At 46.1% G+C, this 22,209-nt stretch overlaps 1 protein-coding gene across 2 annotated transcripts in view; it reads left to right on the top strand.

Moving 5' to 3' along the window:
* The window catches only part of LOC139763437 (uncharacterized), a 304,757-nt gene that overhangs the window by 146,746 nt on the left and 135,802 nt on the right, over positions 1–22,209 (top strand). For both annotated transcript variants that reach the window (XM_071689476.1, XM_071689475.1), the window contains exon 3: positions 6,611–6,770. In XM_071689476.1, coding sequence (XP_071545577.1) covers positions 6,611–6,770 — 160 coding nt within the window. The remainder of the gene's footprint in view (positions 1–6,610; positions 6,771–22,209) is intronic.

Raw genomic sequence — 22,209 nt, 5'->3', positions numbered from 1 at the left:
CTGCAACAACACACACACACACATCCCCTGCAACACCACACACGCACACACATCCCCTGCAACAACACACACACACACACATCCCCTGCAACACCACACGCACACATCCCCTGCAACACCACACGCACACATCCCCTGCAACACCACACGCACACATCCCCTGCAACACTACACGCACACATCCCCTGCAACAACAACACACGCACACATCCCCTGCAACACCACACGCACACACATCCCCTGCAACACCACGCGCACACACATCCCCTGCAACAACACCACACGCACACATCCCCTGCAACACTACACGCACACATCCCCTGCAACAACACCACACGCACACATCCCCTGCAACACTACACGCACACATCCCCTGCAACAACACACACACACATCCCCTGCAACAACACCACACGCACACACATCCCCTGCAACAACACCACACGCACACATCCCCTGCAACAACACACACACACATCCCCTGCAACAACACACGCACCGAGTCATACAAGTAAAACCCAGGACAGCAAGAGTTGTGAGCTCGGACACGTCTCGAGTGGTCGCCACCACCGCAGCAGGTTGCAGTGTCGAGTGTATCCTCAGGAATTACGAGCAAAGGCAATTAATGTGGAGAAGTGCTCAACCACGACGTTGAGTCATAACGAGCCAGTTCACCTTCCTTCAGGTATGCTGCCTCCCCTCCCGCAGGAGGAACGAGTTCCTTGGATTGTCACCAAAGTCTTGCTCAGTCGAGGGGCCATTAAGACATTACAGTCAAATCAGAAACTAGTAAGGATCAGCTTGTCGTGTAGTATTCGACGTAGATGAGGTAGAAAACGGGCCGTGGTTAGAGAATGATAGGATGGCCCACAAGGGAGGAGCCAGTCGGCGGATGTGAGGAAGGCGTGTGCACGAGAACCTTGCCTTGCAAGATACAAACAAGAGTGGCCACCTCTGAACCCGTTGCCCTTGTGCCAGACCGGTCCCACGGTGTGGGAGAGACGGTCCCTCCTCGCAGACGGCCCGTGGATATTTTTTTTTTTTTGACGAACTAGAGAATGGGAAGCCATTCACATGGATACGAACACGTCGTAAGGGACGAGCGACAGTGGCTCACATAATGTTACTGTTACTTCGCTGACCCCGAACTCACTCCAGTCTATCCTGGTGTATGAAGCGCCACGCTCCGGTCATTTTTGAGAGGGAAGTGGAAATAGATTGAGTAAGAGGGAAGTGGAAATAGAATGAGTAGGGTGAAGCGGGGTCGGGGAACAAGAGTGGTAAAGTGATAAAATGAACTGGATACGGGAAGTGGAGATTAAACAATTAGGGAGGGAAGCGGTAATGGAACAGATAAGGGAATGGAGACTAGTGGAAAAAAAGGAAATGGAAGGGGACGAGTGTGTGTGTGTGTTAACGTGACCTGAAAACCATTATGGACACTTAGTCGTTTTATGACGATGGAATTATCTTCATGGCAAAGTTTGTTTCAGGTGTTAAGGTTAGATACTGAATCACTGTCATTTGTTAAGCACTGAAGGTAATACAGAAGCACTGTCGTTTCTAAACACTGTCTGGAAAGCATTATGGATAGATCTAGTATACAATAACTTCGTGGAAGCAACAAATTTTTGTTTGGAAAGTCTGGGTAACGCGATGATAAAAAGTTGAAATTTTTTTTGATTACAGACTTCAGTTACACCTAAGCCCGGCGGTGAGTGTCCTCACCTGCCTTCAAGCCATATCCCCTCCTCCTGCACATGCTATATATGTCCCCAAGTTCATTCCGATGTCCTTACGTGCCTTGCGATGTCCTTACATCCCTTACCATGTCCGTACGTGCCTTGCGATGTCCTTACATCCCTTACGATGTCCGTACGTGCCTTGCGATGTCCTTACATCCCTTACGATGTCCTTACGTGCCTTGCGATGTCCTTACATCCCTTACGATGTCCGTTCGTGCCTTGCGATGTCCTTACATCCCTTACGATGTCCTTACGTGCCTTACGATGTCCGTACATCCCTTACGACATCATGAACGTGTCTTACGATGTCCTGATCGTAACCTCTTGATGTCCTGAGCCTGAGCAGCGTTGTGATGGTCTCTCAAGCTTCCATAAGGGAAGATGAAGGTCCTCTTCGGGTGATTATCTCCCAATGAAGATCCTCCTCAGGTGGTTATCTCCCAGTGAAGGTCCTACTCGGTTGATTATCTCCCAACGACCTGGAGTCGAGGGTGAGCCATCGCAGGGGGTCTGAAGACGAGAGTAACATAGTGGGTGATTAGGACAACACCACCCACACGGACAGACAAGAGACGGACGAACACACACACACACACACACACACACACACACACACACACACACGTACACAAGCACATGGCTAGTTATGGATACGTGTATACGTATACTGTTACACATGCCTATACATACACATGGCTAGTTATAGATACGTGTATACGTATACTGTTACACATGCCTTTACATACACATGGCTAGTTATGGATACGTGTATATATATAATTACACATGCTTTTTTACATACACATACACATACAAATGCGTATGTCCGCAGCACCACGAACGAAGAATCTGGTGGCGCTGCTCAGGAACCATTTCTCCCAGTTGGGCCATATCCACCAAGTGCTGGGCCCATGGCTATAGCGTTCCATAACCGCCCAGTCGAGGCATCTCATCCTCGAATGTGGGTATTCGTATCGAACCAGAGAATCCCACACCTGCAGACCCATCGACACAGACACGTAAGACAGGAGGATTTGATTGCTGGCTCCTGATTTTGTTCGGTGTGGGACCTTACCGTACCTCACGGCGGGGACTGAGGTCCTACACTCCCACAGCTGGATCTGGGACTTTACCGTGCCCCCACGTACACATTACGAGGGTTTTGGAGTCTTTAAGCCCCCAGAGCTATAGGTCTGGGGATTTACCATATGTATAATTTACGATGGTTTCAGACATTTGTTACCCCCCACACCTGGGTTTAGGACTTTGTCTCAACGTACGTATACCTTACGACAGTGACGGAGGTCAGGTCGTTTACCCCCCCACAGCTGGGTCATGAACCAAGCTGAGGTGTTACTCTATTCATCCAGGCTGTTAGAGGCCGCGACCTACAGGCAGTAATCTGGAGGATGATCATCATCCACACCGTGGCATAATTTCTCCACTGAACGGTCAGTCAGTCCCTTGGTGGATATTTCTTTTTTACCATCATTGAGCGATGCGTTGGACGATTCTGGGCAGGTACGGTAGCCCGATCTTGATGGGATTGTGTCGCCTGTGGTGGAATTAGAGCCCATGACGGTGCGTTCGGAAGAAGGATTGGTTACCTGTGATTCGAGGTGACGCAGGCGGAGGGCCGTAAGGACAGGTGCTGGGGAATTGAGGTCCACCGGTTCCTGCCCTGCCTCTGGCAAGGTTCTCCAAGCTGCCGGGCGGCTTTTTGCCGGGTTGTTATAGTGCGTCACGTAATGCTGGCGGTGGAGACCGTGGTGAGGGCTGAGGTGTGTGTGTCTGTGTGTGTGGTAGCTTTGTGGGAACAGCAGGAGGGACGAGTGTGTGTGTGTGTGTGTCGACCATTAACCCCCGAGTGATGGAGCCAGGGAAGATGCTCGTATGTTTATCGCTACCGAGAGACAAAAGAGTTTTGTTCTTTAGAGAGAGAGAGAGAGAGAGAGAGAGAGAGAGAGAGAGAGAGAGAGAGAGAGAGAGAGAGAGAGAGAGAGAGAGAGAGAGAGAATGATTTCAAGGTGCACGAGCTTAAGATGTTGTAGCTGACGCCTTCCTTGTGGTTTCCTCTTCACCCCATACAGCCGCTCCCTCCCTTCCTCCCTCCCTTCCTTCTTTACGTCCCTAGCGCCACGTACTCCACACCTCCCCACTCCACTCCCCTCCTCCTGCCTACGGTGAGTGAGGCGCCACGTCAGCGATACGGTAGATGGCGTTACTATGCTCTTAGGTAGACCAGGCGAGTCTTATCTGACCCCCATGTATGTTGCCAGTGAATGATAATCACCCACATCTGATTTTATTTTTTCTGGATGGCCATCTCTTTTGTCTCTACGGTGGTAAAAAGGGACGGATTTAGAAGGCATATTTTGAAGACAAGAATCTCTTTTTTTCTTTTTCGCATGCGTGGGTATATGAGGGATGTAGCGACAGTGGTGGCACGGTGTGTTCGTGGCAGTGGTAGCAGTTTTATAAGTGGCGTGAGTGAGAGGACGTTGAGATATGAAAACTAGTGGAAGACCTTAGGATCGAAAACTAGTGGAAGACCTTAGGATCGAAAACTAGTGGAAGACCTTAGGATCTTATGGTTACTCTCCGATCGCGTGATGGAATCGTCTTCTGTTCGTAGAAAGACGCGGAATGGTACGCTGGGAGGTAATTTGTTCAGGGGGTTATGATTTCGATGATCATCATGATTTGTTAGTGTGTGTGTGTGTGTGTGTGTGTGTGTGGGTACAAGATGAATGGCATATGGTGGTCTGGGTAGAGGGAATGTTGTGGGTAATAACATCGTTGTTGGCGGTGGAGGTTGTAGGTACGATGGTGGCTGAAGTTATGGACGGTGGAGGTTGTGAAGGCTGGAGGTCTCGAGTGGGAGTTGCGGGTGACGGTGTGTTGACGGAGGTGGGTTATGTGTGGGTTGTGGAGGTTGTGCATGGCTTTAGTTGTGAGCGACGGTGCCATTACCCAGCAGAGCTGAAGTGCTCAACGTTCCTCGTTCTGCTTAACGGAAGATTAATTTCTTTTTCTGTTCACCCTCCCTAAGCTGGATTGATTGTACTATCTTGCGTTGAACAGTTGAATGTGTCGATTGACCCAGGATGCAAGCACAGTGTATTACGCAGTCATACGTAGGAGAAAGTTGCCTTAATGCACGATCCGTCCCACAACTTGAATGGGATTGAAACTCAACCGTAAATCTACCATCGATCTCCCATACTATCCTGTCTGCATCTGTTTTATGAATTAGGAATTTATGATCCTTTATCATCCTCCAGTATGCAACCTCGTCATAGGATCATGAGGGCTTCTATTATCTGGCTATCTCATGTACCACAGCCGTCCATCCTGGGAGGCATGACGACAATGGACAATCATTCTGAGGCACGACGAGATTGGAAAGTGGAAGATGATGTACAGTACATTACTAGATACTCATGTATTGGACATGTTCGATCTGTCATGTGTTGGGAAAACAGTGTATAGCACTGGGCCTCGGATAGAGTGTCTCCTTGGATTAAGGTACAAGTGGCTCGCTTTCAGCTCCGTTTTCTTGGAACGTTTCCCTCGTTTAAACCTGGCGGTTCTTAGATTATTCAGATCGTAAAACTGAAATTCACTAATCAGACGGACGAGGGAAGGTCACCCTTCTCAGCTGTTGGCGTAAGTGGTCAAACGCTCCGTGATCAAGGAACACGGAATGAAATCGGTGGCGTGACGTGGAGATTTAATTATTATTATTATTAGTAGTAATAGTAGTAGTAGTAGTAGTATCATTATTATTATTATTATTTCTGGTATTTTTGTTCTTAGTGTTAGTTATGGTAGCAGTATAATTTTAGGTGTAAGGTTTTTATTTATGTATTTTAAAGAACGTTTTTACATCATCCTCTCGAAGAGTTGAGCATCACTCGCAGCGACTTTGGGTCAAAGTTTTTATATCAGGTTCCACAGTCACATTGCTAATGATGATATTCCTTTGAATGACACGTCTCAGCCTTCACTCACACGGTGAAACGGCTGGTCAGGTGCCTGGTACAGCCACAAGAAACTTTTTTAAACGTCATTTACTGCTGTAACAACTGGCAAAGGGTTAGATATAGCTGTCAGAACGCGACTAAATGTTTCCCGGTGGTGAAATAACTGGGAATAGTCCAGATGCAGCTCTTGAGAGCTTGTCTAAGTGTACCTCAGTAATGAAATAGATAAAAGGATAGATATAGCCATCAGAGGTTGCGTTTAGGTCTCTTTTAATGATGAAACTGCCAGTTAAAAGCCAGTAATATAGCTATGAAAGCTGGGTGTTTTACATACAGATGAGCTTTTGAGGACAGAGTGTGTGTTTGTTCCATTCCCAGTTCGCTTAAGGCCAGACTATTGAGCACTTTTTGCATGTTTTGGTGTAGTCTTCTCACATAGCATTCCTCAAAATTAGAAGAGGAAAGAAAAGAAAAGAAGAGGAATAGAAGGATAAGAAGAAAATGGAAATAGAGATGATGTTGAATGTTGAAAAGTCATGTTTGTGTAACGAGTGCATCTTGCTTCATAATGGCTTACATTTAATCATTAATCCCATGAGGACGATGTTTGACCCTAGATCACAATGATATGACCACTTGGGCACAATGGCCTGGTCTTTAACCTGGTCCTTAAGGGTTAGGTCAAAGGCCAGGTCATCATACCCAAGGGTCGCACTCTGTATGCTGAAGGGTCAGGTGTACATAATGAGGTTAACGAGTTTATATCTGTTTCCCATGCATTATGTGTTGATATGTGGTATTCTAGGTATTTCTGTCATCCTTATACACGATTAACGAGCATGTGTGTTGCAGGATTAACGAACGCCTTTGTGTTCACAGATACGTTGTACACGGAACTGGACCACGTGTGCAACTTGACCCGGTCTTCCAGCGTGCGCAACAGGCGCCGCTATGCGCACCTTGACATTGGGTCGATGGGTGTGGACGTAGCTACTGGCCCCGTCACCAACTTGGACGAGGCTGATCACCAGAACAACAGGTCAGACGCATTTTTTTGCATCTCATTAACGCTTTGACCCCGGTCAACGCCACCCCCCCCCCCCCGCCCCTCACAACCTCCCCCCCTTGTGGTACGGTGACTTAACCCTCTGGTCACGCAGGTGGACACCACCACTCAGATTCTCTCTCTCTCTCTCTCTCTCTCTCTCTCTCTCTCTCTCTCTCTCTCTCTCTCTCTCTCTCTCTCTCTCTCTCTCTCTCTCTCTCTCAAAACCCTTTGAGTACGACGGCTTTACCACTCGAGCAGAATGACTTTTTAAGTCATCATTCTCAAGGGTGAACACCACAGTGACTTAAGTCATCATACTCAAGGTTGAGCACCACAGTGACTTAAGTCATCATGCTCAGGGGGTTAAGTCATTCAGCCTGAAGGGGTTGTCATCGTATTCAAAGGGTTCATTCATCGTACTCAAGGAATTGTTTGTATCTGTATTTTCCTAATATTCATATGTTATTTCTTGTTTCATTGCTATTGATAATTTTTTGATTTACTTTTGAGTTATAGATTTTATTCTATATTTCTAATTTCATAGTTATTTCAGTGTCATATTTGTAAGTTGTCGACACGTAATGACACTTAAGATTTGTTTAGAAGTGTGGATGTCATTGTCAGAACTTTTATCAAAGTTCTTCATATTATTACAAGTAAAAGAAATGCACCTACACTGGGGCTTTGAGTCACTGAGATTATTTTCTTTTTGCGTTGAATTATCTTACATTCTCTCTGCATATGATGAGGTGTTGTGTTATGAAACATCCGGTTTCAGGTAAGTTATTATGAGACACATGACTGGAGACAACAGATCCTTAGAATTATTTTATCTCTTAAGATATTAAGTTAACACACAGAACAATCATGTACACCATTGGTTCAACATAAAAACTGTCCCACAGTCGCACAGTATACCACTACACCATTGGTTCAACATAGAAACCGTACCACAGTCGCACAGTGGGCCGTACACTACTGAAGGTACGTATGGTACAGTGGTACAGCTACGGCCACACATGCCACATACTCCCCCTTCCTGGCCAAATACGTCTGGCCCAACTTCGGATTTGAGTAACTGCTGCAGTAGACGGCTTTAAAAACTTTTAAACCCATCTTCTGCCATGGCCTTGGTGCAGGGCCTCTGGTTACCCTTAGATCTGTTGGGTTTTACGAGTTTAAGGAAGGGATTTACAGTCAGTACAGGATTTTCATTTAAGATCACAAATACAGGATATAAAATCGTAAATACATGATCTGCATAAAGCCCTAAATACAGAATCTATTTTTGGACCTGAATAGAGGATTTAGCTAATGCCTAAATGGAACGGCTTTTACTGGTTTGTGTTATGCATGTGTTCATTGTGACGATAGATAGCCTAAACTGTGCTGACCTCAGACTATACACGACACTGCTACCAGCACACACACACACACACACACACACACACACACACACACACACACACACACACACATACGTAACTCATCCAAGGCATTTGCCCTTCGGCGGTTACTCCTCACATCCCATTTTCTTCTGGGAGCGAGACTCATCATTATCCACCTGATGTCACCCCTGGTCCAACCCATCCTCTCCTGCTATGGTCCTGTAACTATGGTATCGTATTTCTCGACCGTCGCAGCTCCTTATTACCTTCTGCTGGAGGGACTGGTGAGGAGGCGCCCCGCCCTCGGGGGTAGGTAAAGATCGGGTGTATGGTGGAGGGCGTAAGCTGGTTTCGCGGTGTTCCCCAGGGCGTGTGTGTGGGTGTGTGTGTGTGTGTGGGTGTGTGTTTGTGGTGTGTGTGTGTGTGTGTGTTGTGTGTGTGTGTGTGTGTGTGTTCGTGCGTCAGCTTGTTTACTGTACGAGTCCTGAGCCGTATGCAGGGGTGAAGAAAATGGTAACGGAAGTGAGCGGTTGCACCAGATGGGAAGTATATATATATATATATATATATATATATATATATATATATATATATATATATATATATATATATGTAAAGAAAGAGAGTACATGCTTACTAAGAGATATTGCCATGAGGCAGAGAGAGAGAGAGAGAGAGAGAGAGAGAGAGAGAGAGAGAGAGAGAGAGAGAGAGAGAGAATTGGAATCTCTAGGAATAGTGTTTACGGCAGGAATGTCAATTCCAGACGGAGACGAACGGTTTTCTGGAACCTTCAGTCAGGTGAGGGCGGTGGCAGCAGGTGTTGCCAGCCTCCTGGGAAATTGAGTCATGATAACAAGGCTGTGTCGTAATTCCCCCCACTAGCGGGTAGCGCCTTGAACCTGTGGTGATGACGTCTGTGGTGGTAGTGGATGGTAATGGTGCGACGTCTGTGGTGGTGATGGCTTGCAGGTACGAGACGTCGTCACCCGCGTCTTGCTGAAGCGACTACATTTTCCTTCTTTATACTTGAGACTTTTAAGTACACACACACACACACACACACACACACACACACACACACACACACACACACACACACACCAGGGAAGTGGCCACTACAGAGCTTGGCCACACTCTCTGCTTCTCTAGGGACCTTCGTCTCACTAAGCAGTTCCCACACATTACTGAGGATAAGCGGGACGACTCGAGTCATCTCCTGCCCAGTTTAGAAACTCAACATAATTCTTCGTCTCTCTCGTAGAAAAAGAAAAAAAGAAACATACCATCTCGTAAGGAAAAAAAAACGGGGGGAAAAAAAAACATTGTAAGAGCCACACGAGACATTCATTCACCTCCGCTAGTAAAAGTGGTTTTGTGTTAACCTTAATGTTTGAGAGTCCGCCCATGAGTGAAACTTGCCACCCGCCGCTGTCGTGTGAGACCCACATCAAGAAACCACTGTTGCAGAGATGGTCTGACCGCGTCCACATTCTCAGTGAATATTTAGCCTGGTACTATTATCGTAACCCCGGTCAATATGGCTCTACCTCCCTCTCTTTCTCTCTCTCTCTCTCTCTCTCTCTCTCTCTCTCTCTCTCTCTCTCTCTCTCTCTCTCTCTCTCTCTCTCTCTCTCTCTCACTCAGCTTGTGTCGTCACACGGCTCCCGTTCTCGCTTCGTTATAAGACTTCATTCAACTTCATTCACGTTTCGTTTTATCTCTCTTCGTCTTGCGGACCTGTCTTCCCATAACGTGTTCTGCTTGTTGTGGGGCGCCTGTGTGTCTACGTACAGTCATGTGACCCCAATACGTTCCGTTTCTCATCAAGAGACGAAGGATTACCTGTATGTTGGCTGTAAACGTAAATACCCTTGATTGTTTGTGTCAGTTTGCACATGACCGTGATGCTGATTTGCATAAGCCGTGGTGTGGCGTGCGTCACCAGAAGAACGTAACCTTTATAAAAGAGAAATGTGGTCTTGTGTGCCAGGCCTGCCAGGTATCAGAGGAGGATGAGGGAACGCGACACAACATTATGCAGCACGGGTGTTGATCTCCATACATCAGGTAACACGATCTACCCCGACCTGTCTCACCCACTTTGCCGTGAAATGGCGCGAAAAATTCAATAGTGGTAAATTGCTTCCTGGACTGGGGTCAAGTTTATACCCGTCAGGGAAAAGCGTAGCCTGGAGAGAGAGAGAGAGAGAGCCAAGGACGAAGAATACAACGAACGATGTTGTATCTGGATTCCGACGCTTGGTGTATTACACTCACCACTCAGTTGTATGCTGTGGACATGCAGGTCTGTGTTAGCAAGGGGCTGGTGGCGTGGGTTGTACAGAGGAGCTTCTCAATCCAAGCGAAGACGACAACTTAAGTGATGGCTCATGTGGCACCAAGTGACCTCCTCCACCTTGTGAGGTTCGACATGTATCGACTTCTAGTGTGGGCATTAAGAATGCTTTCTGCTGTGTGACGGGACTACTGGGTTTCGCCAGTGAGAGGGTTACTGCCCCCCCTCTCTCTCTCTCTCTCTCACCAGCTCCCACGCACATTTAAGTGCCTTCGTAAATCATTAGTTGGAAAGTAATCACTACTTTGCGTCGGAACGGAACCTTTCTTGCAACCACGTGCGCAGTCAAACGCCTATAGTTTATGACCTCGTAATTATTCTAATTACGTAGATGGTCGGCTGTCGTGGGTAAAGGTCTACCTACTCACACTCCCCCTCATTGCAGTACCTGGAGGAGTGGCAGCTAACTCAACTGGCGAGGCTGGAAGGAGAGTCTCTCTCTCTCTCTCTCTCTCTCTCTCTCTCTCTCTCTCTCTCTCTCTCTCTCTCTCTCTCTCTCTCTCTCTCTGAAGATCAGGGGTTGTGTTCGGGACCTGGCTGCCCGCCTGCGTCCCAGATCCAAGCCCTTTGCAGATAAAGCTTTGAAATACTTTTCTTGAGTGCAGGGACGGTGGGGTCCAGGTCCGGATGAACTGAGAATAGAGCTATGAATATCTTTCTTGACCGTTAGGCGGGGGACGGGTTCTGGGAGCTGAGAAATGTAGGAGGAGTTTCACGGAGGAGATTTTGGGAATGTAGTGCCCACGGGAGAAAGGAAAATTGAGATGTGAGTCAGACCTCAGGGTTGAACCTGGCCAGGGCGTCTGATGTGGTCACAGATTTCGAGACATTGTGAGGAAGTTTTTGAGGTTAGGAGTACAGTCATTCATGGATCAATATTGGGATGAGGATCATAATCGTGAGGGGGGGGGATCAGTTGGATGAGAGGTACGACCATTCGTGGATCATCAGTTGGATGAGGAATATGGAACACTAAATGAATGAGCAATACCTCTCAGTGATTACTTAGATGGATGAGGAATACCTCTCACTGATTACTTAGATGGATGAGGAATACCTCTCACTGATTACTTAGATGGATGAGGAATACCTCTCACTGATTACTTAGATGGATGAGGAATACCTCTCACTGATTACTTAGATGGATGAGGAATATCACACAAGGTCAGCTGGAGGACCAGGATCACTACCACTCATGAATCACCCGTAGTCACGCACCAGACGTGTGGTGGATGTATGTGGTTGTGTGATCCACCAGATCCGCCTGTACAACGCTGACAGGAGATGGTGTCTTACTCCCCTGTGACCTGCTGGATGAGGAGTGTGTGTGTGTGTGTGTGTGTGTGTGTGTGTGTGTGTGTGTGTGTGTGTGTGTGTGGAGGACCTCCTCCTAGAGATGCTTACAGCTGAGGGCGAAGAGATTTTCGCTGTTCCTGTTGTCCCACGATGCCCAAAGCGAGCTACGTGCATGATCATCATCATCATCATCATCATCATCATCATCATCATCATCATCATCATCATCATCATCATCATCATCATCATCATCATCATCATCATCATCATCATCATCATCATCATCATCATCATCATCATCATCATCATCATCATCATCATCATCATCATCATCATCATCATCATCATCATCATCATCATCATCATCATCATCATCATCATCATCATCATCATCATCATCATCATCATCATCATCATCATCATCATCATCATCATCATCATCATCATCATCATCATCATCATCATCATCATCATCATCATCATCATCATCATCATCATCATCATCATCATCATCATCATCATCATCATCATCATCATCATCATCATCATCATCATCATCATCATCATCATCATCATCATCATCATCATCATCATCATCATCATCATCATCATCATCATCATCATCATCATCATCATCATCATCATCATCATCATCATCATCATCATCATCATCATCATCATCATCATCATCATCATCATCATCATCATCATCATCATCATCATCATCATCATCATCATCATCATCATCATCATCATCATCATCATCATCATCATCATCATCATCATCATCATCATCATCATCATCATCATCATCATCATCATCATCATCATCATCATCATCATCATCATCATCATCATCATCATCATCATCATCATCATCATCATCATCATCATCATCATCATCATCATCATCATCATCATCATCATCATCATCATCATCATCATCATCATCATCATCATCATCATCATCATCATCATCATCATCATCATCATCATCATCATCATCATCATCATCATCATCATCATCATCATCATCATCATCATCATCATCATCATCATCATCATCATCATCATCATCATCATCATCATCATCATCATCATCATCATCATCATCATCATCATCATCATCATCATCATCATCATCATCATCATCATCATCATCATCATCATCATCATCATCATCATCATCATCATCATCATCATCATCATCATCATCATCATCATCATCATCATCATCATCATCATCATCATCATCATCATCATCATCATCATCATCATCATCATCATCATCATCATCATCATCATCATCATCATCATCATCATCATCATCATCATCATCATCATCATCATCATCATCATCATCATCATCATCATCATCATCATCATCATCATCATCATCATCATCATCATCATCATCATCATCATCATCATCATCATCATCATCATCATCATCATCATCATCATCATCATCATCATCATCATCATCATCATCATCATCATCATCATCATCATCATCATCATCATCATCATCATCATCATCATCATCATCATCATCATCATCATCATCATCATCATCATCATCATCATCATCATCATCATCATCATCATCATCATCATCATCATCATCATCATCATCATCATCATCATCATCATCATCATCATCATCATCATCATCATCATCATCATCATCATCATCATCATCATCATCATCATCATCATCATCATCATCATCATCATCATCATCATCATCATCATCATCATCATCATCATCATCATCATCATCATCATCATCATCATCATCATCATCATCATCATCATCATCATCATCATCATCATCATCATCATCATCATCATCATCATCATCATCATCATCATCATCATCATCATCATCATCATCATCATCATCATCATCATCATCATCATCATCATCATCATCATCATCATCATCATCATCATCATCATCATCATCATCATCATCATCATCATCATCATCATCATCATCATCATCATCATCATCATCATCATCATCATCATCATCATCATCATCATCATCATCATCATCATCATCATCATCATCATCATCATCATCATCATCATCATCATCATCATCATCATCATCATCTTTTCCTTACATGAGACCCTCTTCTTCCTCCTCCTCCTCCTCTTCCTCCTCCTCCTCCTCCTCCTCCTCTTCCTCTTCCATGTTCTCTTTATATCTCTCTTCCGCCATCCTCTTTATGATTTTTAGTCTCCATTGCACCACCTCCTCTCTCCTCCCCTTTTCTACCTCCGCCGTCCCCTGCTCCTCCTCCTCCTCCTCTCTTCTTCCCCCCACCTCCTCCTCCTCCTCCTCCTTCAGACTCGATCACAGTTCATCAGTCGTGGTTACTCCCGATCTTTCGTTCAGAGCCTAAGAAAAAAATATGTGTCTTACTCCCTTGTGTAACAATAGTCATGTCACCTTTTTTTTCAGACATAATTCTTGATTCACACATGAGAGTGTTCGTAATCCAATACCTCAGTGATTAGACGTCCAAGTCACTTCAGGTTTTTAATTGGTTTATATTGAATGTCATTATTTTCTTCCTTTTTTTTATATGTATGATGTTGATCATACTTTTGTTCTCACCTGTTACTAGCAGGGTTAACACACTTACATGTGTGGGTCATGTGTATTTAGAGCATGAGTGATTGGTGAGTAATGAGAGTAAGGTGAGTGAATGGATGTGGTAGAGTGGGTGTAAGTGTCGTGTATGTGTGTGCATGAGTAACTTTGAGGACGTGAAGGTTAGAGTAAGGTAGAGAAAATCTTTACTTTAATCGCTCATATCCCTTTCTCTAGTTTACCTTCCTTTGTCCAAACCCATGTTCATTCTCTCGTCAAAACACTCAAGAGAATATTGAGGGTGTGGTCACCTAGTGTTGTCATGGGTGTTGCCGTGCTCTTCCCGTAGACTGTGTACCCGGGCACCCCGCACAATGTGCTTTATTCAAAAGAAATTGTAAATAAGTGAGTAATATTAGACAAGATTTTTTTTTTTGTACTAGTGCCACAGCATCTCGCACTTAAATGTTTCTCACATCATTATTTCTAATTGTAGTTCTTATTCATGTATTTTATTTTTCATAGATTTAGGGACGTAGAAATATATTCGTATAAAACTTGTACTTGCGTTCATAATTATCTTGGCTTCCTGGTTAACGTGTAATCAAGTATGGAACTTCAAATGTTTATCATCAGATTTTCTTTTATCGTTGATGCAGTGGGTTAACCACAATGCTCTGCGTGAGACAAGTGAGCATCGACTGTCAACAAACATAAGACGGCGTGGTACCGGATGTGGCGTGTGGATACGCCTGCCACTGTCCACAGCTCAACTCCTGCTCGTTCATATGGACTCTCTTCTTAGCTCATATAGACTGTCTCTCCTCACTCCTCTCCTCCCGCTGCTTCTCAAGTTGCTTGATCGTCCTGCTTCTGACGAGAGGTGTGGTGGTGTTCACGCGTCGGAATTATTGGCCATTGTTCTATCTGCTGACGAGGGAGACCTCTCATGGGAGACACGCTGGTAGACAGATGTAGCGAAACTTGAGACACTTCTGTTTTTAGTCATCGTTGTCCTCCCCTATTTTGGTTAACTTTACCCACCTCCTCCCCTCCACTATCTCTTTCATTTGTTCCTTTTACCATCCTCCCTCACCTCACTTTCTCATACTTCTAACCATCTGATGTTATCTGCATCTGCTCCCAGTCCTGATTGTGTGCCAGTCTCCTCCCCAGCATCCCTCGCACTCTTCACGTGCCCTTCCAAAATGTTTTGCGGTGTTGGCGATGCCTGGCGCATGACAATGACGATTGATCATGATAAGCAAGACTCAGTCTGGAGCCAAGGACATTGACCGCAAAAACATGAGATCAAGAGAGAGAGAGAGAGAGAGAGAGAGAGAGAGAGAGAGAGAGAGTTCCTGATAACGGAGTGAGCAGGTTTCCTGGTCTAGCTGGTCAGCTGGTTCGGCAGATCTGCTGCTCCAGCAAGTCTTGGAAAATAAAGGACTTTCTCTGTCTCTAAAGATACTGTATCGACAGCACTTGGTGAAGGGTTACGATCGTCTGTGTTGTTGGTGGGTTGAGGTCATCCGGTGGTGAGGGAAGGAGTGAGTTACGAGTGTTTGTAGGTACATCAAAGAAACATGTGTTGAGACGCTGAGGGAACTTGAGTGTCTGTTAAGACTCGGTAACTCACGACGAGCATCGCCTCTGAACGTGCGGACGAGTACCACCAGTGCGCTGCACTCGCGACGAGAACCACAGATGTCCTCGCGAGGAACGAGACCGCCGAAGTGGCCTCGGATGTCGCCTGGAGTGGTGACAAACGCCGTCGCTGTTTATGAACGAGGACGCCGCTCAGGCGATATTGCCCGGTGTTCAACGAAGCCACAACGTAGGTGAAGGCCGCCCACATCCCTCGCTCGCGTCTTTCTGGAGGAAATGAAAAGATACAATTGCGGCACCTGGGCCTCGAGAGAGCGCGAGCTACCAGTGGTATTTAGGTAATCACGCGCGCGAAGATTGAGACTTGATTCAATATAGTTTTTTTTTACCTTGGCGCAGCTGGTTGTCGTACGGCTCTTACATCACAGACGAGCCGTGTTGCGACCCGACCGTGGGAAGGATTATACTGATGGAGTTATATCAGACGTCGCAAAACCTCCCTTGGTCACGATGGCCTTGAGTGGGACAGTTTGACTCTTGAGGACGACGTTACGACCCTTTGGTTTGTTGGCCTTGCAGGTGAGGTCAGAGGTCGAATCGCCGTCATGCTTAGGGGGTCGGACTGTTTGAGATCATGAGTCATGATCATGTCATGTCGACATTTTCTAAATTGTACGTTTTCGACGGACTTATATTTTGAGGTTAGTTAGATATCTGTGTTGAGGCCTAAAAGTGAGGCATTGCTGAAAGAGATTGAGCCTCATATGGCTGGAAAGGGAGAGTGCCAGTCCACATTAACATCGCTGGGAAACACAGAAGACGGTGCCACCGTCGGGGGGAGGTCTAGTGGCACTGACCGGAAAGCGAGACACCCTTTTGTAGGGTCGAGTCTTCAGGGACGTTGTGGAGCGGGGCTGAAGCGTGTCGTCGTCGGCTTCTGTCCTGTGTAATAACAGGCCTGCAATTCCACTCATGGCGGTGTGGCTGTCGCTGGCGGAGGAGGAGGAAGCTGCGGCAGTAGTGGTGACAGCAGTTCGAACGGTAACCGTAGTGTAAGGGACATGTGTTGGGAATGATGATGGCAGGTTTCTACAACGTGGAAGTGTATGTTGTGGTTCCTCTCTCTCTCTCTCTCTCTCTCTCTCTCTCTCTCTCTCTCTCTCTCTCTCTCTCTCTCTCTCTCTCCTCTCTCTCTCTCTCTCTAGTCTTCTCAAGTTAAAAGCTATTTTTTTCTCTTCTAAATCCTAAGATTTTTGTTCGTTATTCATCTCATCGTTTGATCCACAGTGAAACCTCTCTTGTCATACTGCGGTAGACAGTGTATAAAACTGTGGTAGAAGAAGGCTTTGTATGGACGTCGTTGCTGTTCTCGGTACGTCTTATGCATCCCTCTGTCATCAACAGCATGTCTATGTTGATGACATCAATCCCCTGGTGGCATCACCAGTTCTTCACCTCATACCACATGACAGTTACACTTGGCACTGCTGTCTCTCAGTGTATTCACGTGAGGTTGATCAATCCCTGTCACCTCCTCCTCTTTGGTGAAGGGGATTTCCTAATGAGCAATCTTGCACCTCGCGTCGCCCGTCAGGGCTGCTCCTTTCTGGTTCCCAGCACGTCTTGTCAATTTTTTCTCGCGGTTCCTCTTGTGCGTCTTCTACGGCGCCTTCTGCACTGACGCCCACAGAACACTTGTACTGTAGTCACACTGGAATACCGTGTGTTTACGCGTATCGCAAGAACCTGTTGGTTAATGTAGCACCAGGTGGGCAAGACGTAGAGTACCCCCTGGTAAACGACGAATTCCACAAGATCTTGTTAATTAATGGCTCGCCAGGTAATCAGGACGTAATATTGCTCCAGGTAACCACGCCCAAGCTGCTGCCTTCTTACCCTTCGGCTTTGTCCGGAGTGCATGATGTAAGACTTGCGAAATAGCTTGCACGTTCATGTTGCCTATTTTCGTACAGGATGATTGTGTGAAAATGCCTTAGACTTTGAGCAGGATATATATATATATATATATATATATATATATATATAGTTTTACAAAACTGTTTGTATTTTATTATCTTCTCTCCAGTAGGTTTTTTCTTTATGAAACTGCCTGACAGTTTGAGTTGGATATACATCATCCTACATGGTGAGATCTGGTGCTTTTTTCGTGCAGTTCATGTAGTAAAAGACAGCCAAGTGGTTAGATTTTTTTCTTTAGAAGTTACGGTATCGAAGGAGTGCGTGCTGTCGGGGTCAACACGAGCAGTGTAGCTCTGCGAATGTGTAACAGACACAACCAGAGCCACAGAAAGCAGCCTTTGAACCATCCTCCATGCTGAACTTAAGTTATATTCATGGTGAACACGCGTCACACCCGTTGACGGACACAGACCCCGCCCTGTGACCCCAAACTGAACACGAAGCAGACCGTGATGGACACTGGCCACATCCCCGAATGAACACAAACCACATCCCTTGATGAACACAAGCTCTATCCCATACTGAACGCAGACCATACCCAGTTATGAACACAGACCACACCCGTCGACACACTCAGGCCACGGTCATAATGAACACAGGCCACATCATGTCTTGAACTCTCGTTCAGCCAAAACAACCCCTTTGAACATTGCTGACGAGATACAGAGAAAAAAAAATAGATGATCACCTGTTTCTTTAGTTGATTGTTCGAGCCCTTGGTGATGAGGAACCTATCCATCCCTCCTGACGCAGGTGGAGCCCTCCGGTCGCAGTAATTATTTCTGGAGGAATGCGCGTTAAATGAGGAAGACCCCATGTATAAAGGAGCCAGTCTCTCGTGTTCAGGCCCCGTAAGAGAGAGATATTAAGTTTGGTTGTTTATTTTTGGGCTGTTTTAACCGTCTTGTGCAGTAATGAAGTGCACTATTTGTGTGCTGGTGGTTCTGGGTGTATTCTTAGAGACCAGACGGTGGAGAAGTGTGGTAATCTACGGTGGAATATCATCAACCCTTCTTCCACTTACCTCGCCCTACCGCCATATCGTTTCCCTCATTTATGCATTCCTCTTTTCCTCGCTCTTTTCCTCTTTCGCTTGCTCTGTCGTTTCTCGTTTTCTCCCTCAGTGTCTCTTATCTAAAGCAGTAATGAAAGATGGTGGACGATACGAGATGAATGATATAAACGTTTTTAGAGTCATCGTATTTAGTCCAGTGGTAGGTTAACTTCACGCTCTGCCCTCCAGTAGGTACTACAGTGCGGAGAATAACGTGCGTAGGTGCAGAGTGTGGTGGAACACCTCGGCACCTTCACCAGGGAAACCAGAATGATACCACTGATACCACTGACTCCGTAGGGAGTCACGGGGCTATGGGTCATTGATGACCATACTGATAGTACATTTCATGACATGAAATAGCTTGCCGGCCACACTATTTGGCCCCCAGGTCGAAGCAACGCTGGGTCTTAGAGACATTAATGTTACGGGTATACAGGTCCTCCTACCCCATGGGTATACAGGTCCTCCTACACCCACGGGTATACAGGTTCTCCTACACCCACGGGTATACAGGCACACCTGGCGAGGTAGCAGGCGCTTTAGCTCAGGCTGGAGGATCATGGCCGTCCAGACCAAGAAAAAAAGGGAGTATTAGACGAGCGGTAGCAGCAACATTCCTGGCCTCGAACTATAATGGAGTTAGTGTAACATTACCAAGCAGACTGAGGGCCCTTGAAACACCTATTCCCCCAAGGGGTTTGGCGGTGGGCCAGCCAGGTACTGGAACCTTAGGTTTGTCTTCTGAACCCCCCAAAGGAGACCTTCATCCTACAGTCCTTGTGGGCTGGTCCAAGGGGAATTGTTGCAGGCTTAGCGAAAGACCCTTTTCTTTTCCATCCCCGTCCTGTTGAGGAACGTCGGATTATGTGGCTCTTGTTTACATTCGTAGGTGATTCCACGCGCTCTCGCCGCTGTACGCACGTTCGTAAACGCGGTTACTCTTACGCATATACGCCCACATATTTTGGAAATCGTCCAACAGGTTTATGAGAGACGTATAGTATTGAATATCTTTTGGGCCCTTTTTCTCAGACGAGAACCTGCTGATATTTACTGAGGCGCGTGTGTTTGGAATTGATGAAGATTGTCCTAAAGAGACTTTTTTTCCATTTCCCTTCTTGATATAAACGCCTTGGGCGCCGGGGGCACGACCCATGTGTGTGATGGCCTGGTCCCCTTGAATTGGTCGTTCAGGGTCTGGTCAGAGGACAGGCCATCAATACCTAAGGGGAAGTAGTCGCTCCATCGTACTCAGGAGTCGCACCCGCCTTGGTCCTGTCGCATCGTCGTGCTCAAGAGACGCACCGTCGTGCCCAGGGGTCGCACCGTGTTGCTGAAATGGATGATACCTCAAGAAGTCTGGCCAGTAGCAAGGGATGTGTGACGGGCCAGCACAAGGCTGCTTGCAGCACACGACCCTTCAGTTGTTCTGTCAAGAAAATTGAAGAGATGATCGTGTAGGTGTGTGTGTGTGTGTGTGTGTGTGTGTGTGTGTGTGTGTGTGTGTGTGGCATTTACTCACCAAGAATGTAAGTTCTGATTGTGAAGGGGTAACAGTATCTGATTGCTTTCAACCACCGACTCCCCAGGAGGGTCACTGGTGTAGACAGAGGGAAAACATTTGAACGTAAGCGATTGGTTACTCTTCGATCCCTTTCTCCTATGTTTATGTTCTGTGCCTGTGGCTCGGTTGGCGGTATGTCCTCATTACACAGCCATGTTGACCCTGCGTTGGCGTGTGATTAATCCAGGTTTGTGACTGATAGATACATTGTCTTGTTATATAACTTCGTAAAAAAAAATTCTCTCTCTCTCTCTCTCTCTCTCTCTCTCTCTCTCTCTCTCTCTCTCTCTCTCTCTCTCTTGCCTTCCTAGCGCCGACGTAGTTTCAGAGAGGCACGAACGAACGCTTGGCATCGTGCCTCTGAAATTCCTCCACACAGTGTTATGTTTAGTGCCTCGGAATGCAATTGATGAGGTTATTGAAGAATCCCATCCCGTTACTGAAATGATCAGCATTTACGCGTCGTGCATCGAGAGAGAGAGAGAGAGAGAGAGAGAGAGAGAGAGAGAGAGAGCTGTCTTTACGGCAGCTATGACTACCCTCCCGTTCTCTGTCTCTCTCTCTCTCTCTCCCTTGTACATCCTCTTCGTAATGCTTCGTCTTTCCTCTCTTACCCCCCCCCCCCCCCCGATGATGCTCTGTCGCCTCATCCTTTGTTCCATCCCAAGGAAGTCTTCCATCTCCTTTACTCTCCTATCTCCGTCTATAGAGATTGGGTGAAGTTAGGAAACTGTTATATTTTTCCCTTCAGCTGATAACCTGGTCGTAGACCATCAAGTCTTCTGTCGTCTGTCCTTCAGTGTGATTCTCCTCAACCTCCATGAAGCTGTTACTCCCTCATTTCCACCTTGACCTCCACGCCTCCTACCCCTTCTTGTAACCCACAAGATATGGTAATTGTAAAATCAGCATTTACGTCCCACTTTGCTGGTCCTAGAGGTATATATATATATTACCTTTGAAGGCCTGAGATGAGAGCTGCTGAATGGATACGTGATAAAAGGACCCTCATAGGTAATGTAATTCAGGAAGGAGTTAAAGACGCTTTGATGAATGAAATATAATCGGGGCACAAAAGAAAATGGCATCACATTGGAGACGTGGCGGATAATGAAGATCGCTAGGGGTGGTGTATGCTCGATGTATGATTTGTAATATATTTTTTTTTCACAGGATTATGAATGATGGTGTTGTATGAAGAGGGTGGGTCTGTGTTTGGGGGTGGTGGGAGAGGGGAGGTTCTTTTTATCCCAGGATTACTGTAGCCCGGAAGAACACGGCGGGTGGTTAAAGACGAGTAATTGGCTATTTAGAGAGTAAATCTCTTAATCTTTCCTGCTAAAGTGATTATCCTGCCATCTTGCTGCCTCGTATAGTTAACCCCCGCCACTGCTCCTCGCCTGCCTGCTACTTCTGCTGAGGTTGCTGTTGCTCCATCTACTTCTACTGCTGCTGTCGCTGGTTTAACTGCTGCTGTTAATGCAACTCCTCCTCCTACTCCTCCTCCTCCTGCTACACCTCCTCCTGCTACACCTCCGTTGTCTCAAGCAGTTCCTGTACTTCTGCTGTGCCT

The sequence above is a fragment of the Panulirus ornatus genome, chromosome 47 (assembly GCF_036320965.1).
Source record: "Panulirus ornatus isolate Po-2019 chromosome 47, ASM3632096v1, whole genome shotgun sequence".
Lineage (NCBI taxonomy): Eukaryota > Metazoa > Arthropoda > Malacostraca > Decapoda > Palinuridae > Panulirus > Panulirus ornatus.
This window is presented reverse-complemented; position numbering and strand designations above follow the sequence as displayed.